Here is a 27,996-nt window from a genome sequence, read left to right as displayed (position 1 = left end):
TAATGTTTCACTTCTGGCATTTTGTCCATATAAAAAAAAAAAAAAGAGTGCAATAAAGATAGATCCTCTGATCCCTGGATTGCATGGCGTCCAGCTGCAAGGGCGGCAACTGCAGGGCACAGTACTGGGGAAAAGAGCTCTGTCCAAAATCAGCCTGGATTAGGGAGCTTCAAATGCATACTGCAGTCTTTTTAAGGAGGAAAAAAAAAAAAAAAAAAAAAAAAACTACAACCAAGAGCACTGTCTCCATTTTTGCCAGTTACTGATACAAATGCTTTTGGCAGGAAGAGACCAAGCTGCATATTTGTGAGGCACTCAGTTGAGGGTATAGGGAATAAAATAAAATACTGGTGGGATCAAAAGCATTTCTGTGCTGGGCTGGGGTTTTGCTGCTGCAGTTGGTGGCAATTAGAGGTGCACTATCCTTGCTGTTCCAATTGCCTTTGAACAGTGGTATTTATGTGGTGTCCAAAAATGTCTGCTCAGCAATATCCATCTAGTCTTCATATTTCAAGGTAGTTTTTGGAACTGTCTGTAACACATTTAAATAAAGAGCTTTCATAACCCTGTGGAGAACTAGGACCTGTCATTAAAATACGTTTAACTGAAGTATTGGTTTTGTCAAATAAAACAGTTTTTAAAAGCATATTTTCATGTATTATAGTATATTTTATGAGCTCCTTATAGTGTTAGCAGGGTTAAAATTCATTAATGGGGTAGTAAGTTTAATTAGCTCCTATATGGTTTTTCCTTACTTATTTTGATGAATGATTTTTTAAAAAATAATTGCATGTAGTATAGATCTGTAAATCACAGCAATTTCGGTTACAATTTTTGTTATAAAATAATTCTTAGCTTGACGCTATCTATTTTATATTTCTGTATACTATTGACGAATGATCACTTTCCAGATCACCACCATCTTTGTGGTTATCACTATTACTGACAGGGTCCCAGTCTGTTGCTTTATACTAAACCCAGCTCTGTAGGTGGGGTAGTGTTTATCACGTTGGGCAACAGGCAGTGAGTACAAACACGTTGGGCATTGTAGGGCACGTGACTGCCAAGGGCCTGCTGGGCTTGCATAGCTCACATGGTTTGTACCTGAGCACCTTGCAGCGGCGCGTCCCTCATCTTTTGCTGGTGCTTATATTCAGGCTGGTGTGCAGAAAGGGAGATGCAAGTGTTTATACTGGAGTGGATTTGGTTTAGTGAAAGTGAGCATCCAAATAGAGTTCTTGGATGCAAGGGCGTAACTGTATACTTAAATGCTTTGGTAGACAAGGGCTGCAGCAAGACCAGACTCAATGCATTAGGCTGGCAAAACACACTGTGCCTATGCACGTTATACCTATTTGAACTTAGCCTGCTGATTGTTTTTAGTAAAGTTTTAGCTCTTAAAATTTTAATGTTGTCTGAAACAGCATATAAACTTTGAAGTGACTTGAATTATAATGTTTCAAACAAACAAAAAAAATTATATATTGGCTATTCAGTACATTCAGGGTACATTTACACGTCAGTATTCAGTGACTGTCACTGAATTTATGTGATAAAATCTGAGGCTACAAATGTGAGATGAACTTTTAAGTCAGTAAGTCAGGAATGTCTGACTGAGCAGCCCTGTTCCTGCCAAAAGCATTCTTCTATGTATTGAAGGGGATGAAATGAAAAGCGCTGCGGTGGAGAGAGCTTCCTGCTGCACTTCTGGTAGCTGTCTGCCTTAGATGCTTCTGCAGCTGCTTTCCTTTGGAGCCTTTCCAGAGAAAGTCATTGCTGATCCAGGAAATGTGTTGTTCCATTAAATTTCATGGCTATCTTATGTTGCATCACATTTAGCTCTATCATGAATAAACACTTGCTCGAATCCATGTAGGATGTAATCCTGTGGTGTCAGTAAAATTAATTCTTGATGCATCCCTGCCCCCTCCAGCATTGCATCCTGAAGTCTGAGGCGCTGGAATGTCCTGGATGCGCTATCTGCAGAGCTGAATGCACCTGCAGCCCAGTGCAAATGATGGAGCAGATTTGCCATGGGACGACAGCATAGCTGTGCAGCCTGCAGGCCCTTTGGCTGTGGGGCTTCTGGCACTGCAGGGGGTCCCGCGGCTGCCAGGAGCACCTGTAGCACCAGCCAGTGGCTTCCAGATGTGTGGTGAAGGCCTCCTTTTGTGCCTGTTTCCTGTGGCAAGAGCCATCCCCGTGGGTCCCAAGTAGTGATTTGGGTGAACACCATGAACCAGTTAGAGGAGGTTAGATCATCTAGGTTGGATATCTCTCACTAGTTTTCACTGGTATGCATGTAGATTTCCACTGAAGAGTGGGAGTGGTGCTTCTAGCTGGTGTGCCATGGAACACAAGATCTCTCTGTGTCAATCCAGTTGCGGTTAAGCTCCTGTCCAAAATTTCCTCCATTCTTAGCAGCTGAAAAGGTAGAAATGAGAAAGTTCTGAATTCCTGCTGTGATTATAACTTTCTTCCTCGTATTAGGAAGATATTTGGGAGAGGTGGTGTGTCCTGAAACAATTCTGTTTCCTGGAACTGATTGAGTGGTTGAGTACCTCAGACAGGAGAGGCCGGAGTGGTTTAGAGTTGGGCAGTATGAATGTGAACACACTGAGCTGCAGTGGATTCTATCTGCAACAGTGCAAAGAAATGCTGTTTGGTTGTGTTCAGCATTCGCATACTGCTACCAACTGCTGCATTCCTTAAGTGTGAGCATGTCAATACTAAACGTTACGGTTACGTTTTTCTTTTTGTCTTTTTTTTTGTTTTGATTCTGTCTTTACATTTATTGAAGTCAATGAGATTTTTGTGACTGGATAGGTTGTTCTGAAGCTTTTCTTGTTTTGTGGGTCTTTTTGTTTGTTTGCTTTTAACATAGTGCTAACATTCTTCTTTTCTTTCAGAATCCATTATTTCTTTAAGCTCACTTTACTGTGTGAAAACCAATGGAGGCATTCTGCAAATTCTCAGCTGTTAAGCTTCATGTGGCTTTTCCAGAACGGGCTATAGGTGAAGGGATTCACAGGCTGAGAATTTAATAGTGAGGAGTGGGAAGGGTTGTGAAAGGTTCCTGCTCTTTCTTCCTCTTTCCTTTTCCTCCACTTCCATTTCCAAAGTGATAAATCTGTGTATTATTTGCAGGAGATCGTACTGAAAAACTGTGTCAGGCACATCCCACTTTTGGAGGGGTATCTTGTGCTGTCATTTTGGTCATCACTACATGCCCTTTTGCAGTGTACAAGCATTTGTCGGAGGTTTTTCAGGTACTGTCACTCCTAAACATACTAACAGAGAGCAGGCACCATCTCCAGTTGTCAGATTGACCTCCTTTGAGGAGAATCAGACTTGAGACTTAGCAAATACTGCGTGTGCTTGTATCATATGTGAAACTTCCTGATGGCTTCTTAATTGAACCTGGAAAACAATCTGTGAAGTTACTGCTGTAAGTAGAGTTTTGGTTCTGGTATGGGACAACAGAAGCACATCATTGTATTTGAGAGATAAATACAGTGCTTTTTAACAGTGCCATAGAAACTCATTACGTACTCAGAGACTTGAATCAAGTTTTATAAAATAGGCACATGCTCATTTGTAAAGTAAATTGTAACAAAGTAATTTCAAGAGCAGCCCCCAATGAACCAGAAGTCTGTGGTTACAGCTGCTGAAAATAAGTTACTCAAGGCTCCCTCTAGGCTGATTATAGGAAGGTTTCTCTGCTCTGTGACTTAATTTGCAAGTGGAGAGCTGGGAAGGAAGGACTGTGACAGGTGAGTGGTATGGTCCCTTTTCCTATGCAATAAAGGTAGCAGCACAAGTGCAGTAGGCATTACCTTTGCAAGAGTTTTATGCCGATCCCAGAAGTTTTAAGAAAGAAGATGAAGTGCCAAATGTAGGATATACGTCAGCAGAAAGTATCCTTAATAAATCAAAGGACAAATAGTTTTGAGACAGATATGTTTATTGAAGGTAACTATGGATGGATGGCAAATACACAACCATTTTTCAAAGGGTCTCCAGGCAATTAGTGAGATAATTCATCAGTGTTGATAGGAGGAAGGGAGAGGGTAAAATCCTGCTTAAGTTTTAACATACCAACTAACGATGTCTTCTGTGTGAGTTTTATTACTTGGCAGCATCCACTGTGATTAAATCTCAAAAGACTGGGTTTTTTTTGTTTTTTTTTTTTGTTTTTTTTTGGTTTTTTTGGGGGGGGAGGGGGCTGTTTCTTTTGAAGTTGCATTTATTTATAATAAATATATACAGCTGACGTATATAATACAGTTTGTTAGCAAAAAAGAAAAAGAAAAAAAAAAGAAAAAAAAACCTAACGGTCTCCCCACCCTCCAAAGGGGAAAGAAAAAAAGCCCTTATCAAACCATGTATGGTCTTGTCTTGTGAAATGTTTGTAACTGCTTGCTAAGCAAGCACTGCTAGGAGTCTGTGTAGCTGTGAAGGCAGTCACTTGCTTGTCAGAACTCAGAGTATTTGTGTTAATCATAAGGATGAACAGAAAGGAGCTGACCTGGACTCTCTCAGCAATCCTCTTCTGAAGTTGGGGTATCTTCTGCACAATATTCTTCCCCTTTATATACTTGTACCTGTTGATGTTTTCTTACTACTTACCATGCAGTGAGGAATGTTCTTATATTATAAATCAGGTATGGGCATGGAAGTACAACAACCTGACTTAACTTGCTTAATAACTAGTTAACAAAATACTTGCTTAAATCACTGCAAAAACACCTTATATTTCTGTGTGAATGTGAGTTCTTTACGTTATTGACTTAAAAAAAAAAAAAAAAAGACATTTTTATACTTATGTAATTTGCTTGGACAAAAGTCATGGACAAAAGTCAATGCCAGATAATTTTTAAGATGTTAAAACCTGAGAGCTAGTGAACAAACCAAAACAAATAAATGACCCCATTTTATGAAAGAGAGCTGTAATGGGAACCAGACTCATATCCATTGAGCCTCCAGATACAGTCCGTGCTTGCTTTGAAACTATAATCACTGTCTGGCTATGTATGTGGGACAAACAGGAACATGTCTGCATTGTGAGATAATGGTTTTGGATTTGCTCTGCAGCACAGCTCAGCCTTGGATCCAGAGCTCACCCCTCAGCTCCACCTTGTCCCTCCATATCCCAAGCCCATTGCTTGAACTGCTGGTGTAGGTTTTGTGAGGTCTTCATGGTTTGGGGAGGTTTTTTTTTTTTTGCTTCTTGCCCTTTAGTGAGGGAATGTGAATGTTGTTGAGCTTCCAAGACTGTTTCTAGGCAGCTTTTAGTAATCAAGCAGGAAAATGTAAACATCAGCTATATTTGTATTTTAATTAGTAGTTTTCTGGAAATGGTTTGCCTGTTAATCTGTGAAAACTCACAGCTGTCAGCTAAAATTTAGGTGAGAATTCTCTTTAATAGTTGCATTTTTTTCTTCTAAGAATGCTCACATTCAGATTAAAGCCCCTAAGAAGTGATTGTCTTAATGGTAAGGATGTTGGCTGCTCCATGAAATGGAATAAGGCTTGCCATGTTCCCCACCTCTGGTGAAGCAGGACAAGCCTACTGACTTCCCTTGACGTGCCCCTGCCTTACAGCAGCAGATGAGCCAGGCTCTTCTATTCAGGATATTTCCTCATTTGGAGGAGGGTAACAAATACAGTTATAATAACAAAGACTGCTAGTTTAACTAGCAGCTCCAGCAAATGTGCGCCAATTCCCTCTTACTAAATAAATAAAGCCTACATCTAGACTACTTATTTCTGTTCCATTTTATGTAGGTGTAATACTTTTTACTGCAAACAATTCTGAAATGCTCCCTGCCCAGGGAGGTGGTGGAGTCGCCATCCCTGGCAGTGTTCAAGAGGCGTCTGGATGACGTGCTGCGTGATATGGTTTAGTACTAGTGGTGGCAGTGGTGATGAGATGGTTGGTCTAGATGATCTTATAGGTCGTTTCCAACCTTGAGATTCTATGATTCTATGTAACTGAGATATTCAAGCAGATTCTAAGAGGTGTTTGGCTTTCCGTAGTTCCTTCTTTTTGTCAGATGTTCCTACGTCTGCATGAAGAAATTCATCCTCCTTTGTAAACTGTCTAAATGCCCCATGCAAGCAAAATTTCTGTTCATTGATTTATACAGTCAACTTGAAGACATTCTTGATAGCACGAATCTGACCAAATATGAAGTCACAACAATAGAATAAATTAGAGATTACTTAGAAATCAGTACCAAATCCTGCGTAAAACTTCCTCTTTTCTCCGGTAGTGTTTAATTATTGGAGGTGGCCCATGTGGCTTGCGGACTGCCATAGAACTTGCCTTCCTGGGAGCCAAAGTTGTCGTCGTGGAGAAGCGGGACACTTTTTCAAGAAACAATGTGTTGCATCTCTGGCCGTTTACAATCCATGACCTCCGGGGACTAGGAGCAAAGAAATTTTATGGGAAATTCTGTGCAGGATCCATTGATCACATCAGTAAGTACCTACGGATATGGATTGTGGTCCGATAAAAGAGATGTGGAGATCAGATTAATGGAGACTTTCTCTGTATGACAGAGAGCTTATCTGCCATAAACGTATATGCATGTTAAGGAGAGAGAATAAAAGATTTCATTGAAGCAAAATGGCAGCTGGACAAATGACAGTCTTATGGAGCAGTTTGTTTAGTCTGGACTTCTTAAAACAATAGGTTTATATTACAGCTGTATGTAGAATCTTGATGTTCGTTCTAGTATGCTAAAGGTAGATGCAGCTCTTAATGAGAAGATAGGTGTAAGTGTGGTATTTCACAGGGAAATATTTTCGTGCTGTAATTTTTTTTTTCTTCAGGTGGTTAGCATATTGAGTATATAAGTACTCTAAATATTGTTAAAAAGGCAAGCTTTAATTTTTTTTATTTTTTTATTTTTTTTAAGAAAATCACGGAAATCATTTTTATAACCTATCGGATTGGAAAATGAGAAATAAGAGAACAGTGTCCTATGGTGGTTGCTACATTTGAATTTGCCACAGTATGGGAAATAATAGTGCTATATGTTTTTGTTAACAAGGAATATCAACTGGGTGGCATGCTGGCAGAACCTGTACTTGCTTATGCATTGAATACATCTTTGCTTCTTGCTACTTACAGGTATTCGACAACTTCAACTTATCCTCTTCAAAGTTGCACTTATGCTAGGAGTTGAAATCCACGTGAATCTAGAATTTGTGAAAGTCCTGGAACCCCCTGAAGATCAGGAAAATCAAAGTATGGTTTATCATAACGTGATTCTTTACAGAGTAACTTCATGTCAGGTCTTAAGAGAAATCTGTCAAGGTAGTTGAATTCTGCTTAAAGGAATTGGAATCTTTTGCCCTTCTTTTTTTAGCCAGGTTTGCTGTCTGCAACTGTAGGCATAATAAGTATTGTTGTGACAATGCTCTGATAATTCTTAAAATATGGTCCAGCTTTAAGAGTTGAGGTTTTGCACTGTGTCTTCTGGCATGCATTTGAGGCTTTGCAGGGAGTCTGCTGTGGCTTTCTGGTATCTTCTTGCGAAAACAATTTTTGATTGATAATACAAATATAGAGAATGGATGAAGCACTCTGGGCCTCATTTTGCTTTCACATTTGATACAACTCCCACTTGCTTAAGGTCTTATCAGTCATCTTATGCAAGATTTTTATGCAAGAAATAAAGAAAAAATCTCTCCATATATTAGTATTTAAGGAGTAGTAGCAATGGAATATTTTTGAATTTTACTTCATTAGAATACTGTGCTATTCCTCTGTAAATGTTCATGTGCCAATACTAGAACAAATAAATTGTTAAAAGTACTTGAAACCTATTATATATCTCTTAAATGTTGGCAATACTAACACTTTTAGTCAAACAGTTTTAACTTAATGCAAATATGAAATTCAGCTTCATTACTATACTTCTGTTAAATTGCCATTCAGGAGACAGAATTAATATTGATGTGAGGAGGCTATCTTTCTTCTTTTAAAACCCATCTTTTTCTGTTAATATGTATATATGCTCCCTTAATAAAGTAGTTGTGAGACTATTTTTGTGAGCATGTACTTGTGATATGGGCCTTTGAGGAGGTTTTGTGCTTCAGGAGATCCAAGTAAAGGCATTTTTACGTTGACAGCTTACGAGCTTGACACATTGCTTAACGCAGTTTTTTCCCTGCATAGATCTGAGGCAGAATGCAAATCCATTTGAATGAGAAATAGACCACTTATCCTGATACTTTTTCTTCAGACTGAAAACCCTGCTGTATTTCTGAACAAATATTATTCTTTGTGGTTTTAGAGATAGGTTGGAGGGCTGAGTTTCTCCCGGTGGATCACCCTTTGTCAGAGTATGAATTTGATGTTATTGTTGGTGCAGATGGCCGCAGAAACACATTAGAAGGTAGGTGAATGTCTGCTTTTAGCCATGTTGTTTTTTTCTGTTAGGATATATTGCAAGACCTGGAAGTCAGAGAACAAAAAGGAACGAGCCGCCTTTAAATCCACTGATGTCTGAGAAAACGAGTTGTTTTTTTATGTGCTATGTTCTACTTTTGTTGTTAAGTTGTGGCTCAAAATAAAGGTACTTAAATGTTGTGACTGATTCTCAGCACTGTCTGTATCTGCTTTGCCTCCAGAATGTAGCGTGGTTCCATTGGGCTACCTTCAGTGTTAGGTAATCGCATGGTTATTTAACTTAGAGCACTGACAAGATGCATGTCAGGAATTGCATTGTCTTTGCTATTGTGCCGTAGGCTTGCCTATATGCTTGAGCTAATGACCAAAAGGTGACTGACAGGTATTTAATGCAGGCATCAGAGGTGTAAGTCCTGTGTAAAGATGATTTAATTTCAGACACAGTTACTTTGGAAGCAGTTTGAAAAGATAACAAACCACTCCCCCGGGGGGGGGCATGCGCTTTGAGTCAGTGCTGAGAATGTAGACTGCCTGAGCTCTTTGTTAGTGAGACACTACTTAAGCTGCTGCTGTATCACACAGACAAGCTTGTTACCTAATTATATGCCTTCCTTGTAGCTTTAATTATGTCCGTGCTAATTTAAGTTCAGTAAATACTCCATTTCCCCTTTTTTGTTAGCTTTGTAATAGATCTGAGTTCTTTTCTTATGTCTGTCAAATGCAATATGCTAAGAATTAACTCCTTATGATATCTTTTATTAGAAAAATCTCCACGCTTTTCTGCTGTCTATCCCCTATGAAGGATTATTTAAGTAGTCAGGTGTCAGCAAAATAAAATTACTCTTACCTCAGCTGCAGACTCAACTGAGAAGCTGGTAGTTATCATTGTTACAGGATCTGAGGGAATATTTCATGCACTTAAGATTATTTACATACAGAAGCTGGTATTTCCATGTTAACTTATTCCAATGAAATTTTGAGAATGTATCAAGATGCACAGTGAGAAAAATCATAGCTGACTGATTTCTTAATAGAAGTGCATGTATTCTCTGTCAAGTCACGTGCAATTAGTGAAAAATACAGAATCTGTCCTACTTCACAATTTCCTTATGTATAAAGGGAATACACAAATAGAAACTGAATGCGTAATTGCAAGATGGGTGCTTAGCAGGTGTTTTTGTGAAACTAGGGTGAAGTAAGAATGCAAGTAACTTTGCTTGTTGAACTGCTCATATTGGAAATAAGTTACTGAATATTTTTCAACCCCTAAAATCTTTGAAAAATTGCATTAGTTTTTAGTGTGTGCAGCTAAGCCCTGTTATAGAGGTTTCTGTTTTCTCAGATGCTGCTTTTGACTAATGATTTTTGCATGTTTTTTCAAAACTGATTACTGCCCATCTAACATAAATCACATTTGTTATTCAGCAGGTTAAAAATGTTTCCCTCAATTAAGTTTATCTGCACCGTTTCCAGTTTATCTTCATTCCCCACTTTTCTTTAACTTCTCATGTTGAACTTCTTCCCCTACCTCCACTTCAGACTTCAGTAGGTTGTTTTGTCTTAGTTTGTTTTTAAAATGAGACTTTATCTTGAATACAGTACAATTCCACTTTTGCAGCTGGGACTGGGGGGAAAAAACTTTGCATTCAAGGGAGTTTAAGATGGAATGTGCTGATTGTGGTGTTTGATGAAATACTGGATTAGACCAAGTATTCTTCAGCTGATCCTCCTTCATATTCTTATGTCAAGTTTTCAGTGTTTTTATTTATTTTCTTTGCTTACTAGGTTTTAGGAGAAAGGAGTTCCGTGGAAAGCTAGCTATAGCTATCACTGCCAATTTTATAAACAGAAATACAACTGCAGAAGCCAAAGTAGAAGAAATTAGTGGTGTTGCTTTCATCTTCAATCAGAAGTTCTTCCAAGACCTTAAAGAGGAAACAGGTGGGGAATATTTCTATTAGCATCAATTTGAATACATTTCATTAAAAAAAAAAACCAAATGATAAAGTGCTGATGATGTCATAATCTTGCCAAGGGAAGTTATGTATGTTTACGATGTGGTGGGATTTTCTTCTTAGCTTAGGTGTTGCCACACTGTTGTTTGTTTTGGTGTTTAAATTTTTCTCAACTGTTTAAAAAAAAAAAAAACCAGCCATGTCCAATCAACTTGAGCAGAGCTTTTTCAGTGCCCAAAGATTTCCCTGAAGGCATGGTTTGTTTTGTTTGTGTGTGTCTGTTCACATACTGAGTGAACCCTGTGAAAAAGGTATTGCCCTTCTAGGAGGGGTTTGTTTTTCTTTTTGATGTGCAGATCTGATAAAGTGCCATAAATATTTGAATATAAACAGTGAAATACATCTGTATGAAAAGAGGTTTCAGAATAGTTGCATCCCCTGGAAGTACAAACAATTCCATTCTTACAGCTTATTTATTATTGATATTGCTACTGTAACAACATCAAAACTTCTGGTTAGACCCAAAGGCAGAAGTCTACCAACCTAAAAAGCATGTTGTTCCTTTTATTTCTCTTTCTCACCCCCGGAAGATTCATCATAGAATCATAGAGTGGCTTGAGTTGGAAAGGACCTCAAAAATTGCCTGGTTCCAGACCCTCTGCTTTGGGCAGGGTGGCCAACCACTGAATCAGACACTAGATCAGGCTACCCAGAGCCCCATCCAACCTGGCCTTGAACACCTCCAGGAACAGAGCATGCACAACCACTCTGGGTAAACTGTTCCAGCACATCACCACTCCCTCAGTGAAAAACTTCCCAACATCTAATCTGAATCTCCTCCCTTTTAGTCTAAAACTGTTCCCCTTTGTCCTATCAAACATCCTATTAATAAGGTTGTAATTAACTGGCTTTTCCTTAGTAGAATGCCAAATATCTTTAAATTATGTTGAGACAAACTCATTGGGTCACTCCTTGGGAAAGTGGAACAAGAAGACCTAGTAGGTCTCACTATAGTGTTATTAGTAAATGACAGAAAATGCCTTGTGCGTTGTAACAAATGCATTCTCTTTCAGGAATTGACCTGGAGAATATTGTTTACTACAAAGATAGCACACATTATTTTGTGATGACGGCAAAAAAACAGAGTCTTCTGGACAAAGGAGTGATTATAAATGTATGTAAAAATTCTGGGTAAAGCTTTACTTCATTTACTTGGCACATAATAACTGTGAACATCTGCATAAATGTTATTCCATATTATGGAAGGTGTTTATAGACTTATTAGGTCACTTGATTAGATCTCAGATCACTTAGGCTTTACACTGTTGACTGTTGTTGTTGTTGTTGTTTTTCCTATTAGCACAAAGTTTCTATAGAGAGGTAAAAATTATACTTGCTAAATTTCTCACTTGTGAGACTGGCAAAAATGAGATTTTCATTCAGCTTAGAAATGTGTGGTGTTGTCACCATCCCAAAAATAAGAACCTTGTTTAAGGTTAACCTCGCACAGCTATGTCCAGCTTCATCAGACAAACGAGGAAGTGTTATAATCTACCCCAGGTTAAGTTGCAAATTCTCCAAAGTTGATAAAACCTGCTAAAACAAGTGTGTAAACGTGAGGGCATGAGCTTTCAAAAATACCTGGAAATCTCTGGGGCCTTTTGAAAAACAGTGTTTTTTTTTCTTTTTCCTTTTATTTATTTTTTTTCTTCTCTAAAAGAAAGAGGTTGTTTTCCTTTGTTTCTAGAAAGTGTTTTGGCACTACTTAAGGCACTATTTAAATTTCTCTTCCTGGAAATGCAGTAGTAAGCAACTTTTCTTGTGAAGTAAGACGATGCCAAAACAGTCAATTATAAATTCCCATAGGAAGTGCCTGTAGGGAACTGTTGGAAGACTTCTTTCTGATGGGACCACTTAACTCAATGCTACAATTTCCAGACTTTTTGGAGGATGCAACCACAGTGATTGCCTCAGAGGTGACGGGACAGTGGTGGGTGGCCCCTGGAGCTAAGAGGCTGATGTCTTCAGATGGGTGGGATGGGGCATTTAAGGAAGAGGAGCTGTGGCCTGGCTGTCATTTTCCTGAGTCTCTCATATCTGAGTAAAGAGAACAATCTGCTGAAAGACAACTAGGCTCATAGCCATTCTGTGGCATCATCCTTGTGATTAGGGGTCTCATCCGTGATTAAGCTGTAAATAGAAACTGCCTTATTAATAATCTTTGGCTTTAAATAGAGTGACCTGTAAAGGGAATGTCCTTTACCACACTGACTGGAAAAACAGACACAAAAAAAAAGGACAATCACAATAAAAAAGAAAAATCAACCCAAGACAAGAACAGAAAAATTTCTGTGGTCCGAGTTTGACTGTGTGGACTTAGCTGTTAAGCCAAATCTTCAGGTTGAGAATAGCATATTAACATCATTGTTTCGTAGTTATTTCTGCTCCAATTTGTTTTTTTATGTAGAGTGCACTCAAAGGAAAAAGAGTTGGAGTGACAATGATCACATCTTTTGATAGAATGGAAGTTATGAAGAAAACACATAGCTAAGGAGCTGGGAGGCTCCATAATATTTTATTGCAAATAAAGCTGCTTTTCACTATTGGCACAGTGTTCCTATTTGCGGTAGCAGAAGAAACCTATATTTGTGTACTTTTGAGAGATCATGATAAATTTCCCTTGGTTCTTTATGCCGGGAGATGTACATTCCGCTCTGATGCTATGAGACATCAAGGCTCCACTTCAGAGAGTTTAGATGGAGTATGTAATCCTTCACCCCTCTCTCTTGCAGGACTACATCGATACTGAGTCACTCCTCTGTGGCGAGAATGTGAACCAGAGCAATTTGCTGTCCTACGCTCGAGAAGCTGCTGACTTTGCAACCAACTATCAGCTGCCTTCCTTGGATTTTGCAATTAATCACTATGGGCAACCAGATGTAGCAATGTTTGATTTTACATCTATGTATGCATCTGAGAATGCTGCACTGGTGAGAGAAAGGCACAGGCATCAGCTCCTGGTTGCACTTGTTGGAGACAGTTTACTTGAGGTACACCTAGGCTTATTTTCCAAATACTTTTTTAAATCCAGCCATTTTATCTCCCTTCTCAAACAGTCTTTGTATTCTCTTCCATGTCCTGAAACAAACGTACCTTCCTTGGAATAGACATTTTATTCTTTTTTTTTTAAATGCCATAGTTTATGTCATAACTAATGCTTGGCTGGTAGTCCCTGTCTGGGATTCTGTTTTGCTTTATGCGTGTTGTATTTCTGTCTGAAAACTGTGAGCTATGTGTCTTCAGCTTAGGTGCATGGTATAACTCTCCTGATTTCAGTCAGAGGGAAAAACTTAGTCCAAATTTTATTGCAGTCTCTTTGCTTTAGTATGTTTTCTTTCTTAAGTGAAAAGTATCCATTAGCTGTAAAACACACATTTGTCTTATTATTATTATTTTTAACCAGACTGACAGCCTGAAGTGTTTGAGAAGACTAATCCAAATGAAAGAAAAAAAGGCATAATTCCCACCCCTCATACCCTGCCCCACCACCTTTCAAACAAACAAACAAACAAAAAAGCCTGACTGATCTTTGACTACTCAGTCTTTTTTTCCGGGCCTTACTTCTTGAAGTTAAGAAGTCAGTTTTTCAGTGTATAAGTTACCAAAAAAAGAAAAAAGAAAAAAGAAAAAGTGAAAGCAGTCTTCTTCATTATCTGAGTCTTAGAGAAACCTCGAAAAACTGTAAGAGTTGGCTGTGCTGTATTTTAACTCTTTCCAGGCTGCTTTTCTAAGACTGTGTGAAAAGTTATGTTCCAAATTCATACCGTAAGTTCTGTAATAAAATCTGAAGAAATACAAAGAGTTAAAATGTAAATGTTTCTTACAGCCTTTCTGGCCAATGGGTACTGGCTGTGCAAGAGGCTTCTTAGCTGCTTTTGATACCGCTTGGATGGTGCGGAGCTGGGCTCAAGGAAAACCCCCACTAGAAATCCTTGCTGAACGGTGAGCTCTGCTTTTGTCTTCCTCATTTTCAGTGTGTTTTAAGGTGTTGCTGTGTTGGCTGAAGACAGTGGAAGATGAAACATCATCTGGATAAAAATTTTGTTTCCCTGCAGTGGCATTCAGTTGAAATTATCCATTCCTACAGTGGCACTTCTGTTGCTTCTGTACAGGGATTCAGAGATCCAGCAGCATGCCTGACATGGGTCTAAATCATTAATTTAAATTATGAATGACTAGATTCAAGTATAATCTGTGGGGAAAATCTAATGTTATCTTTAAACCTGTAGTTTAACTACTACAAGTTACCCAGAGAAGTTGTGGGTGCCTCAGTCCTGGAGGTGTTCAAGGCCAGATTGGATGGAGCCCTGGGAAGTCTAATCTAGTGGATGGCAGCCCTGCCCGTGTCAGAGATGTTGGAGCTCTGTCATCTTGAAGCTCCTTTGCAACCTAAACCAACCATCCTATGATTCTATGATCTTGTGAAAAGAAATAACACTCCAGGCACCTCAGCACCTGTGTTTTGTGTTTGTTGTTGTGGGGTTTTTTTGTTTTTTTTTCTTTTTTTTTTATTTCAGTAGCAAAAAAGATGTTCATTGCTGAAACAACCATAAACAAATACTTTAAAGCCAACAGCTTTCATTATTAGTATCTGCTTTTAACTTTGCTTTTTGGCTTAGTAGGTCAACTGCCCTCTCTATTTAGTCTGATAAATGTCTGCAAAGATGAATTGCTGTCATGCTGAATCATAAGCTTCTTTCTCTGTGCAATGACTTCTTGATCAGAGCAAAAACCTGTTGTTAACTACACCAGTAATCCTGGTGTGTCAATGGTCTGATGGTTGAAGTTGCTGACTTTGGTGTTGACAGCAGCTGCCCTGCTCTACTGCAGCTACCCAAGCTTTTTAGGGGTAGATAGACTATAGAAATAGTCATGGTTGTGGTAATGCAAGTAGGAGCATTACAAACTACAGTGCTTTGAGGATTTTTAAGATAGAAGCATGTGTGATGACTCAAACGCTTCATAGTCCCCAGTGGAAAATTGAACAGCATAATAAAAAAGGCTGTGGTGGTTATAGGAACACAGAATGACGGGTTTTTGTGCTGTTATGTGGTAAAGAAGTTACTCCTTGGGTGGAGGTTAAAGCAAAACCAGATGACTGTATGATGTAACCTTCTTTTTTTAAGTTCTTCTTGCTCTCTTCCTGCCTCAGGAAAATATGGGCATAAGTTCTGAGAGTCTGTCTTTTTGTTGACCTTCTTTCTGTCTGGCATCCTTTTCCTGCTGAGTGGGGGTAAGAAATGGGATGGAGGCATTATGCAGTTAGTGCATAACATTTGTCCAGGCAGAATCAAAATAAAGGTGCAGGTAACTACAAAAAAAAAAAAAAAAAAAAAAACTTTTTATTTAATGAATATCTTATAATCAATATATTTTACATCTTTTTTTTTTCTTTTCTTTGTAAGGGAGAGTATTTATCGACTCTTGCCTCAGACTACCCCTGAAAATATTAACAAGAACTTTGACCAGTATACCATTGATCCAGGAACGAGGTACCCAAACTTGAACTCAAGCTGTGTTCGACCTCACCAGGTCAGTACTCAAAAGACTCGCTTGGGAAATCACAGGTGTTTGTTATTTTTGCTGGGTTTCTTTTGTCCATGTATGGCCACAAGTAGTACATAAAATCTTCAGAAGACTCTGTAGTCTAGATCCAGCTGTTGATAAAATTAACCTAGAAAGAAAGAAAGTTTTTTTGCCCTTCAAGCAATTCTAACGTTGTGTTACAAATTATTTAACTTGTAGGTGAAACAATTATACGTCACCAATGAGTTACAGCAATGTTCTCTTGAAAGAGCAAGCTCCATTAGAAGATCAGTGAATCTCTCAAGACATGGTATGTGGTATCTCATGCTTGTAGTGGAAATATTGAAGCTTTCTGAGCATACAAAAAATGATCAAAATATTTGCTCTTTGCTAACTGCAGAGTCGGACATTCGACCTAACAAACTCTTGACCTGGTGTCAGAAACAGACAGAAGGGTACCGTAATGTTAACATCACAGACCTGACTACCTCTTGGAAAAGTGGCCTTGCATTGTGTGCAATTATCCATCGCTTCAGGCCTGACCTCATGTAAGTGACATCTGTAGATTTTAGGCATAAGATATATCAAGTATTCACCAAAGTATAGCATAAGAGCAGCCAAAATACTGGTACTCTACAATTCACTTCTATTTGTTTTTGCAAGGAAGTAGACACCATAGCGGGTTGTTTTTGTTTTACCTTTTTTTTTTTTTTTTTTCCCTGTGTGTCCTTGCATATGTAAAATGAAATGCATATGCTTTCAAAGATTTAGGAAGATTTTGAACCTTGTGACTCGTGATTATGTTCATGGGATTCACACAATTACTTAAAATGAAAATTGCAGTGCTTGGAGAATGTGAGAGCTGTATTCCCAAGTCTGCCTGGAGACAGGTTTTTAGGGTATATTTAAAACCACAGTTGTAATGGTACTGTCAGGAGTTAGAAAAATACTCGGTTCAGTCTTAAATGAGCTGTCTTATGCCTGCTGTAGTGGTTACCAAAGTAGCCTAGGCAAACCCCAGGCCACAGAGGTGATGTGGGAGATGGCAGCCTTGCACAGTTCTTCATCCAGTGTCCTGGCATGTGCGCCCTTGAAAATTAACTATTCTAGGAATTGATTGTATGCCAGCTTCTCCATTTTTTACTGTGTTTCTGGGGTCCTTACCCTAGGCTTGACTTCTTATATTTGAATATTTTAAAAGGTTTCTCAGTTAGAGACAAGAGGGCTGGTCTTTAACTTGGAGCAGGAGTGGCAATAACTGGCAGGGGATCACAAGGCCTGCTTGTTGACATCTATGCTGGGGTGACTCTTCTTCCCTCTCCCAAGTCCCCAAAATGCAGTGGGTTCTTTCTCTTGCCTTTCCATGCAGATTAGTCACCCACAGACTTAGGAGTCATGAGTGAATTACTGTCAGCTGCTCTTTATTGTAGATAAATGAAAGAAATCATTGAGTTGGTTTTTTTTAATGTGGTATAATAATTTGGGGGGAAAAAAATAGGAATGATGTCCAGGGCACTTGCTTGTATACCTTTATCAGAGGAAGAACTAACACTGCACATTCTAAGAAAAAGGTTGATGGGTTGTTTGGGGTGAGGTTTTTGTGGTGGAAGTTTTTTTTTGTTAGGTTAGTTGCTAAATAAATAAATAGAAACTTAAAAAGTGAAAATAAAAATAAAAAAGAGGAGGGGGTAGAATGAGTGTGGCAGATGATTATGGATAGTTTTGTTGCCAAAGGAGAGAGTAGAAAGCAAAGTCGTCCTTGCTGTATGTGGGAAATGTATCTCTTGGGCACTGCTCTCTAGAAAGTTGAAAGATTCCTGAGCTAACATATGTCATGCTGTTTGTTCACTTCTTTGGATCTTTTTGGCTCCTCCTGTTAAATGCGGTTGCTGAAGGAAGCACATGGCCAGACAGGAGCTGAGCAGGCCAGTGAGGGACAGGCTGCAGGCAGTGCTGGGGCAGAGGGCTGTATGCACTCTCTGGCTCCAGAAATGGGTGTTGAGAAGAGAGAAATTCTTTTGGGTTCAAAAGCTCACATTCCTTATGAGGAGAAAGAAACTACCCTGCCTGGAGCTTTATAACTTATTCTCATTTATTTTAATAATGGATTTTGGAAGTTGTTCAAAGATCCTGGAGCCTTAAAATAAGTCTTAGAGAAAATGTTTTAGAGAATGGTAATGCAGTTCCAAATGTGTGATATACTTATTTAGTGCACTAATAAATCTGGTTATGATATGTGCAGGAGCTCCTCATTCAAGCTGTGCATGTAACACCTTAAAGAGAAATGCAGTGCATCTGCATGTGTGCATGCACACATATAACATGTTTGTTTCCTAAAATACTCACCTAAATTACTCCTTGTGGTTTTGGTTAGAGCTCGGATTCACATGGTGAAATGCCCATGCCTGTTCTTACATTCTTGTCTTGCACCTCTCTGATTTACAAGGGGAACCTGTTGTGTTTCCAGGGGATACAGAGAACAAACTGGTACTGATGCCTGTACATTCTCCCCCACAGAGACTTTGATGCACTGAACGAAGAGGACATTGTCAAAAACAACCAACTGGCATTTGATGTCGCTGAGCGGGAATTTGGAATCCCCCCTTTGACCACAGGGAAGGAGGTGGGGTCAGCTGAGGAGCCTGACAAGCTCAGCATGGTCATGTACCTCTCCAAATTTTATGAGCTGTTCAGGGGCACACCTCTGAGGACAGTAGGTAAGCTGAACTGTTGCGTGTTCTCCCAAGTTTGGGAAGTGGGAGCACTTCACCTAGGCTGCTCACAAGCACTGCGTCTGAGCCACCAGCCATTTTCCAATTGAGCCATTCTGGCACACAGTAATGTCTGCAGTCATTACTTGTGCTTAGAAACAGAAAGGGGGAAGAACATGATGGGACACCAAGGTTTTGCAGGTCCTTGATGGTTTCAGAGAACAGAGGCAGTTCACAGAATCACAGAATTGTAGGGGTTGGAAGGGACCTCCAGAGATCATCGAGTCCAACCCCCTGCCAAAGCAGGTTCCCTACACCAGGTCGCACAGGAAGGCATCCAGGCAGGTTGGATAACTGGATAAGCAGTTGGATAACTGCAGCTTGAAATCACTAAGTTTGTGTATAAGGTCATTAAGAATCATTCTCTGTTAAGGGTGACTGCCTATGTCATGTCTGTTCCTTGATTTTTTTGTTTGTTTGTTAAAAACTTACCTCTGTATTGTATGCATTTTATAGCCTGAGTTTCTCATACATAATTCTTATTACTATTCAGCTGAAATGTAGTGGCATTGGCAATTTTTTTTTTTTAAATTGAATAAGTATACTTCAGTCTTTTTTTTTTTTTTAAACAGATGCTGGGGATAAGCAAAATGGAGAAAGTAATGAACTTTGCTCAGCAAAATCATCAAACTTCATCTTTAATAATTACATCAACTTAACTTTACCAAGGAAGCGAGTGCCAAAGGTAAACTGTGAAGAATGGTTTGCTCTATAAATCTTTGTCTTTTAAAGGTGGAAAATTAACTCCTATGCTCATAAATAAGGGCGAAGATTTGTGTGCACGTTAAGGAAGTAAAATAAGATTTCAACAAAAATTAACATAAGTGAACGCTACATCATTATGATGTTTGTAATGATAAAACTGAAGCATTGTCACTGTGAAATGGCTGAAGCATTAGTAAACCCAGTTAAGCATATATAATGCCAATAGTCTAATCTTAGTGAGAATTTGTGTGTATTTCAGGAGATTTCATATTCATTCTCCATATCAATCTTCTTCAGTGTAGACAAAAGGCAGGGAAGGAGGATGTTTTATTTGATGTGTTCCTAAGTTGCGGTTATCAACTCAAGATGTTGGAGTTGTTGGTTACATTACCTGCAATGTTTCTTATGCTTTCTTTTTAGAAAGTTTCCTAGAGGTATTTTTAAGAAGTTTGGCATGGTGCTACATGCCACGTTTTGTAGTTTTACTGTTTTCTTTTGTTCTTGTTTTGTTGTGGTTTTGTTTTTGTTTTCTTTTCTTTTGATGGGGAAGTCTGAGATTTTGCTAGGCATGAATATTACTCCCTTTAAGAAAAATAGTATTGTAACTTTATATTCCTAGGTTTAAATATATATTCGTAATCTTATATATTTGTTCAAATAGTCACTGGTATGTAAGAAGTCTTAGAAGCTTTTTTGAGCTGTTAGAGGGTTCTGTCTATGTTCTGCATGTGAGCCCTTCATACCCCTCTAGATATTAAAGCCTGCAAGGGTGGCAAACAGCAGACATACAGTTTAACTAACATGACCTTGGGATAGTGATCTGTTCAGACACATCTCTCTGTGTCACTTACTGATGAAAACTTATTGACATGCCCAGTTTATGTCCCTGTATGAAACACGTCAATGCCTGTACATGTTGCAATTAAAGACTACAGTGCTTTGAAGAGGTATGGAGAGCAGAGTTAATACTGTCTGACATAGGATTGTGTGCAGTGGGAGTATTGCCTTTGTATTTCTGAATGGACTATAAGTTCAAAAGTTCTAAATTAGAAGTTGCTGTAATGAAATTATTCTGTTTCACCCTCCACTTATTCATTAATTTGGTCTTCTGCTGAAGGAAGACCTTGAGGAGGGGTTTTGCTTTCACAGCCAAACGTCACTTCATTTTAAATGGGGAGTGTCTGCCAAATCTAGCTCCCAGGCAGTAGTGTCTTGCTGAAATTAACCAGTGCTAGTTAGACAGCAGTGTGTGCTTCTCCACCAGAATGAGTTCAACTTATGTTTTCTGACATACAGCTTTAAGCAAAACTGTTCCAAGTTTTGAGTTTCCTAGGCTAGACAGAAATTTGTTTGTTTTGTTTGTTTTTACAGACCTCCTTAATACTTCATTGTTTCCTTTATTCCCTATGCAGTATTTGCCAAGTTTTGCCTGCAGAAACACAATTTTTCTACTCTTTTGAGTGTGGTGTCCTTAATAAAAAATCAGGCGGATGTTTATTAACTTAATCAATGTTTTAAATGTGTTTCTTTTTGCATTTGTTACTATCTTACCTCCTTAATTGTGGTAGAGATGTGGGTTGTTTTTGTTTTGTTCTTTTTGGTTGCCTGAAAAACTACTTCAGAATTTCCAGATATTTCCTAGAGTTACTTATGTCTCAGATGTTTTCCATTCACAAACATATTTTCTAAACCCGTGGACAGTCAGCTGCCCCATAAGCTCATATATCCTTGTTAGGAAATATCTTTTCCCTGACATCCACATACAGACAAAACATAGTGGCATTTTTCCCATCTAACTAAGCACTGAGAAAGTAAACAGGCAAAATAAACATTGCATTTTCCTGTGGGTGACATCTTTAGAAGAAAAACTTTTTTTTTTCCTGACCACAATGTTATTATTTTTCTCTGAGTTATTTGCAGAAGCAACTAGTAGTAGTGGGGAAATCTTTCCATTACTGAGGCGTGCAGCCCTCTGACTAACCTCTCATTGTAAAACATGCCTTCTGTCTAACAGGAGGTGAATTTCTTGGCACTACATGAAAGCATGAGGTGATTTGCATGATGGGCCCCTTCAGTTTCACACCACAGGGGCTTGTTTGAACAGAGAAGGGGAAGCAATATTTTGCAAATCAGCTTGAGGAGTGAGATTGTCAGGAGCATTTACTTTATGTGAGGCCTTACAGCCTCGTCATGGATGGTGCATGAAGCTTAACAAGAAATACACTGCTCAGACTGGGACAGAAATTTGCAAAGACGTAACAGTGGGAAACCACCTAGCTGGGAAATAGGACTTCTTTGGAAGGTAACCACTTGAGTTAGAGTTTGGCTGTCTCTTCAGTTTTGTGGCTCTTTCCCCTGTGAAGAGTAGTGTTGAGCGTTATCCAGGTATGACAGGAGAAGAGCACTTAGGTATGACAAAATCAGAAACCATCTGGAGCACTGTAATATCTCGTTGTGAGCTCTGTACCATCCAGTTTGTCCTTTCATTTGGCTAGACAGGGGATCTTTGTCTGGGCACAACTGGTGAGAGACCAGGAGGTGCCTGGCATTGATGGGACTGTTGTTGTCCTGGCAGCACTGGGCTAGATTGAGTAGTGTTTCCCATTTTTCTTCCTGTGTCAAATGGAACTTGAGATTTCCTGTACTCTGGACTAAGAAATGAATTGAGGTGTTTATGCAACGAAGAGTATGATCTTTCTTGGAGTTTTGTTAGGCAATTAAATTGCTTTGTTTTTCACTTCTTTGTAACAAAAGTCCTTTATGTGGATTCTGAAAGGCAACATCTTGTTTGCTTCATTCACTTAGGCAAACTCTACTTTTATGTGGTATAGATTATTATGCAGAATATGTTGTTGTTCGCTCTTGCTTGGTAGACTAATGATTCTAAGTATTGTAAAACTGCGTTACTGAAAGCTGGTGCTTGGAAGACAAAGAACCAGAGCATATGGAGTAATCAAAATATTGTCATTTGATTCTTTTGGTGTTTGCCCAGAAGTTGTTTGGGATTATTTTTATTCACTCCATAATGACTTGCTATAAACACGGCATATATATAAAGGAAGACTGTGTTCTTTGATCCATCTCTTTATTCTTTTTTTCTTTCTCCAAACTGGATGAGCAGTCTGTGAGTTACCTTGCGGGAAAATACAAGTAAATGGAATATAGTTCGTTGTTCATAAAATAGAGCCAAACATGATGTTTACAATACAAAATCTCTCCATAACCTGACTAGATAAATTGTCAGTTCTTTAAGAATGAATTCAATAAAAAATGATGCAAACTTTTATTAACTATTTTGCAAATTCAGGCAGTCTGAGGCATGAAATATTGTTTGTGTTGTGTCCAGCAAAATAACTGAGTATGTGCATAGCTTAAGAACAAAGTAGGCAGTTTGGTTGCTTAAATACTACTGTGTAAGTCCATAATGGGGAAGCTGAACCCTACAAGGCAGAAAGACGCAGACAATAATTGCTCAGGCTGGAGAAGAGAAGGCTCTGGGGAGACCTGATAGCAATTGTTTAAGTATCTAAAGAGGAGCTAAAAGAAAGAAGGGGACAGGCTCTTTATCAGAGTCTGTTGTGATAGGAGAAGGGGAAATGGTCTCAAACTAAAAGAAGGGAGATTTAGACTGGATGTAAGAAAAAATATTTTTACAGTAAGGGTAGTAAAGCACTGGAACAGGTTGTCCAGAGGAGGTGGTGGGTGTTCTGGCCCTGAAGATATTCAAGGTCAGGCTGGGAAGGAGCTCTGACCAACCTCATCAAGCTGTACATCTCCCTTTACATTGTGGGGGAGTTGGTCTAAACGATCTTTAAGGGTTGCTTTCAACTCAAATGATTCTGTGAAAAGAAAGGGATATACCTGCACCATGAATGCATGTTCTGCATATGAAAATCTAGACTGAAGGAGATGGGGATCCGTAGTGGAAAAATTTCCTTGGGGTTGTGCTGTTCATCTGGAAACCAGCATCATCTAGATTAAAATTCACAGAAGAACTGATGCTCTAATGCCTTGTTTGTTTGTTTGTTTTCCAAGAACGTGCTGGTGCTTTATGAATTACAAGCTCATTAGTACTGAAGGAAGCAGGTAAACAAGGAGTTGCAGTCCCTTGTTGAACAAGGTTTATGCGTTTTCCCCATCAGATTTGAGTAAGAGCTCCCAGTCAGGGGCTCCTGTGCTGCTGATAAACATGATTACTGCCAGCAGGACTTGTCATGTGTGGAATGATCCTGCTGAGCTGGAGGAGAGTGATTATGAGTACTGTGCTGGCACCGCTCACCTGTGGTCATGTTATTTAACAGAGGCCATACCGTACTTACCTGGTAATGGAAGCAAGTATTGTGGAAGGAATGGATTAGTTAAATTTCATAACTTCTGTACTAATCCAGATATTTTGTTTTGGCTTTCCTGTTTCAGGTTGAAGGGAAAACAGAAGAAAACGAGACTAACAAAAGACGTCGCAAAGGTCTTTTTGGTGTCTTTGAGGAGGTTGGTGTTAAGCAGTGTCAGCACCTATCCAGTTCATTGCAAAGCACCAGAACTGAGGAGGCAGTGGGAGTTAGAAGAATGGGGTTTGGACTCTTATGCTTGCTGGGAACAAAAAACCTTGTCACCTGAAAACTTGAATTCACTGTTCTGTGCTTCTCTTCTCTTCAGCATTCTCTTCTGTGCTGAAGAGAAGCTACATTTATTTAAATTGTTTGATAGAAATAAGAGCTTTAGGTCAATCACACTAGTTCATTTTCTTTCTGACACTAGACTATTAATGTATAAGGTTTTTTCCTTTTTGCAATTCAGTTACTTAAACATTGTTTGTCTATGTTTGAAGAGTTTGTGTTGTAGCTTGATTGCTGCTCTCTCTCTTAGGTTGGTAACCTTTGTGACTGCTTTGTGATCACCAGTATTGATTGGTGTTCCCTATTTACTGCCTCATGGAATTTTGCATGCTAAGCAGTGTCAATTTTAAGATACTGTAGATTCTTTGCTGGTTAGAATGTTATTTTCTCTCTTTGTTAATGTTATTGCTATACTTGAGAAAAACAATTTGTTCTTTTATTGTAGGCCTCAGGATTTTCAAGCCAGGAGACAAGTGTTGGGAAAGAACAGAATGATGGCAGAGAAGGAATAAATCAGAATAAAGTTAAATCAATGGCAACTCAATTGTTGGCAAAGTTTGAAGAGAATACTCCAAATACAATTTTTCGGAGGCAGGTAGGTCATAGATGAACATCAGAGTCACCTCTGAAATTAAACAGTAGTCCCTCCATGTGAGTGTGATGCAGATTTTGGGGGGGGGGGGGGGCAAAGTGGATCTATTAGATGTTTGAAGTGGATTTTCTTTCTTTCATGTTTTAAATTCTTTATGCATATTAAAGAGTATTCCTCCTAGTAATTAGGGAATAAACATGAGTAAGTAATATGGAGATATTATACCCTATATTATAGGGTACATTAGTATCATGTAGTGAAATTTCAGAGTCTGGAAATCTTCTGTAGAGCAATCTAGAAATTTAATTTGTATAGGAGTCTCTTGGGCTGTGTATGGTATCACAACAGAATTTTTTCTCATAAATGCAGTAATCCCAGCAAATAATCCCAGGCTTTTAAGGTAATGATGGAAATCTCATAATCACACTTAAGTCAGCAAGATGGCTTCCTGAATCAGCTGAATTCAAACCTGATACTTTGGAGGGGAAAAAAAAAAAAAAAAAAGTCTGAAGAAAGGATATGCGAGGTGTCCAAGAGCTGTCAAGAGTGGTAGCTTTCTTGATTTTGTGCTTTGTCAATTTAAATATTTAAGTCTGCAAGAAGTGCAGTCATCATAGTTGTCAAGTGACTTTGATAGTCAACCACTGCTGTCTGCATTCTTCCCAGCTATGTCAGTGCCCTGGAATTTGTGAAACCTGTACAGAACTTTGCTTGTTCATGTTCAAGGAAGCCTTGATGCATTTACCAAAGGTTAACGTTATAGACTTAGGGCAGAGTGGCTGGAAGACTGTGTTCAGGAAATGGACCTGGGAGTATTGATGGACACTTGGCTGAACATGAGCCAGCAGTGTGCCCAGGTGGCCAAGAAGGCCAATGGCATCCTGGCTTTTATCAGAAATAGTGTTGCCAGCAGGAGCAGGGAGATGATCATCCCTCTGTACTCAGCTCTGGTGAGGCTGCACCTTCAGTACTGTGTTCAGTTTTGGGCCCCTCACTACAAGAAAGACACTGAGGCTTAATAGGTTAAAGGTTAGTAAAATGAGTTGTGGATGAAAATTTGCAAAACATGTTGATGAAGCTCTGTAGTAGTATCTGTTTAAAAACAGCTTTTATTTCTTATTCTCAATATCTTGGAATCCTATTTACTATCTTCCTTTTTTTTTTCCCACTCTGTCTTTATAATTAAAAAAAAAACAAAACTATACAAGGAGCAAATAGATAGACCAGCACAGCTCTCTTCTGACTCTCCTGTTAATCCTCGCTTTGCTCAACCTAAAGATACAAGTCTTCTGTCTCAACCAAAAAGGCAGGTAGGAACTCACGTGGGTAACATGTGACAAGCGTACTGCTCCTCTTTCTGATGAGGACTCATTCATATATATACTTAGCTAAGATTTATGAAAACTACTGTAAAGTTCAGTGCTTTTTTAGGCCTGCTTGACCAGATGAGAAAACTTTTGGAAAGAAGTAGTATCTGCATGGAATGAACTTGGACAACCTGTAGGTGTTGATTTATGTATATCTGGATGATTTATGTACAGCTGGACTTCACTCTGTATAACTATTATTGCGTATATGCATTTAGCGTGCAAGAAAAGAACAACAGTAGCTGAAAAAATTCTATGTATATATATGATGTGCTGTTTCCACTCTGAGAAAACTGGCAGTATATCTAAGATAAAGGCTTGAGCATTGAAAATCTGATTTTAATGACCAGATTTTCTACTTCTTTAAGTAGAAGTTGTGAGAAATACTGCTAGAAGCTCTTTTGCAGCATCATATACATGGAGTGAAATTTTTTTAGTATACTTAGTTTAATTCACTTTATGTTAGAATTTTCAATGTTAGTAAATATTCTGTAGTGATCTCCCAAGAGTAGTCTGCAGCAAAGTGGGATCTGAATTGCATTGGAATTCTTCATGGCAGCTTGAAAAAAAATGCACATTCATTAACAAGTTGTGAATTGATTATTTTTAAGGCAGATGTGCTGTTCTGTTAACATTGGGAGCACACCACACTGATTGGGATTAGCATTTTTTAATTTTGATTCTGAGAAGTTTGGAAAGTTTGTATAATTTCTTTCAATTGGACAAATGAAATGAAGTAGAAATCTATCATGAAAAGACCAACTGGAAAGTAGTTATTAAGACTGAATTTGACAAAGCTGACCTGACTGACTTCAATTACTTCAAAAGCTCTTTCATACGAAGTTTAAAAATCAGAGACCCATTCTGAGCTCCTCAGAAACTGCTTCAAATCTGAAGAATGTTACATCTTGTGTCATGTCACGTTAGATCTAGCATTACACCAAAGTCGACTGCTGGTGTTTTCACAAGTTCATTCCCTGGTTTCAGGCAGATGCAGTGGTAAAAAAAAATGTTGAATAAAACAAAAGCAAAACTAGAAGGAGACACATTGTGATGTTCTCCACTGATGCTGTGTGGGGTTATTGGTGTAGAAGCTGAGATAAACTTAGGAGAGGATGCCAGCACTTTCATAAGTAGCACTGATGTGTTTCTGTGCATGGGCATGAGCAGTAGATGTGCAATAAATAGTGGAGAGAGATTGCTGTGAGACCAAGGAGAGCATTGCATTGCTAATTCTGTGCATGACTGTGCTGTGCTTTTGTAAGCATCTTTAAAAACCAAGTGTGCTGCATGGTAGTGCAGAAGGGAGATTTTTTTTTTTCACTTCAAGTGTTTCCCAGTTTCAGGTGGTAGCTAGACCTGAACACGAGGTGAGGGAAACCAAACAGTCTTTAAATGGTTCTGATCATATGGCCAGGAGACCAAAGGCTCTAGAAAAAACAGATATCCAGCGCAGTCTGTCAGAAACATCTGAAAATCTTGCATCTGCTTGTTCTGCTGCATTTGTACTTTCTGGAGTGCTTGAACGTCTTCAGCACCTGGATGAAAAAATGAAACAGGTGATAAGCAATTACTTTTCCTTTCTCTTAACCACATGTATTAATCTGCGTGCTGTATTTTCACTGGATATGCTTGCTTTTTATCTGTTCATTTTAGGTTACATTAAGAGAATTAAAATACTTTCTGCATACTTGCTGTATTCTGATGATATCTGTGTTGTTAACTGAAATCTTTCTCTTTCTTTCCCTGGCTTTCCTTTCCTGACTCTTACTGCAGAAAAGAGCTCAGACCATAGCAAATAGAGAATTCCATAAAAAGAACATTAAAGAGAAAGCAGCACATCTTGCCTCACTGTTTGGATACATGGATTTTCCAAAGGTGAATATTAGGTTTTGTACCTGCAGAATTGCTGAGTTAGAAGAGTGATCTTAGAATTCTTGGGTTAAAAAAAAAAAAAAAAAAAAAAAAAAAGAAGCCATGAT

At 38.7% G+C, this 27,996-nt stretch overlaps 1 protein-coding gene across 6 annotated transcripts in view; it reads left to right on the top strand.

Annotated features, from left to right (window-relative positions):
- MICAL2 (microtubule associated monooxygenase, calponin and LIM domain containing 2) overlaps positions 1 to 27,996 on the top strand; it is a 120,942-nt gene that overhangs the window by 33,214 nt on the left and 59,732 nt on the right. For all 6 annotated transcript variants that reach the window (XM_042813756.1, XM_042813753.1, XM_042813755.1 and 3 more), the window contains exons 3-16: positions 6,276 to 6,483; positions 7,139 to 7,255; positions 8,307 to 8,408; positions 10,208 to 10,363; positions 11,451 to 11,551; positions 13,170 to 13,427; positions 14,264 to 14,379; positions 15,843 to 15,969; positions 16,183 to 16,273; positions 16,364 to 16,511; positions 18,481 to 18,680; positions 19,307 to 19,419; positions 23,856 to 23,927; positions 24,501 to 24,650. In XM_042813756.1, coding sequence (XP_042669690.1) covers positions 6,276 to 6,483; positions 7,139 to 7,255; positions 8,307 to 8,408; positions 10,208 to 10,363; positions 11,451 to 11,551; positions 13,170 to 13,427; positions 14,264 to 14,379; positions 15,843 to 15,969; positions 16,183 to 16,273; positions 16,364 to 16,511; positions 18,481 to 18,680; positions 19,307 to 19,419; positions 23,856 to 23,927; positions 24,501 to 24,650 — 1,959 coding nt within the window. The remainder of the gene's footprint in view (positions 1 to 6,275; positions 6,484 to 7,138; positions 7,256 to 8,306; positions 8,409 to 10,207; positions 10,364 to 11,450; positions 11,552 to 13,169; positions 13,428 to 14,263; positions 14,380 to 15,842; positions 15,970 to 16,182; positions 16,274 to 16,363; positions 16,512 to 18,480; positions 18,681 to 19,306; positions 19,420 to 23,855; positions 23,928 to 24,500; positions 24,651 to 27,996) is intronic.

Source organism: Centrocercus urophasianus, unplaced genomic scaffold (genome assembly GCF_019232065.1).
Source record: "Centrocercus urophasianus isolate 14NV4802_14NV808 unplaced genomic scaffold, USGS_Curo_1.0 seq_14, whole genome shotgun sequence".
Taxonomy (NCBI): Eukaryota; Metazoa; Chordata; class Aves; order Galliformes; family Phasianidae; genus Centrocercus; species Centrocercus urophasianus.
Note: the sequence above shows the minus strand (reverse complement) of the source record. Positions and strands in the feature narration are given on the sequence as shown.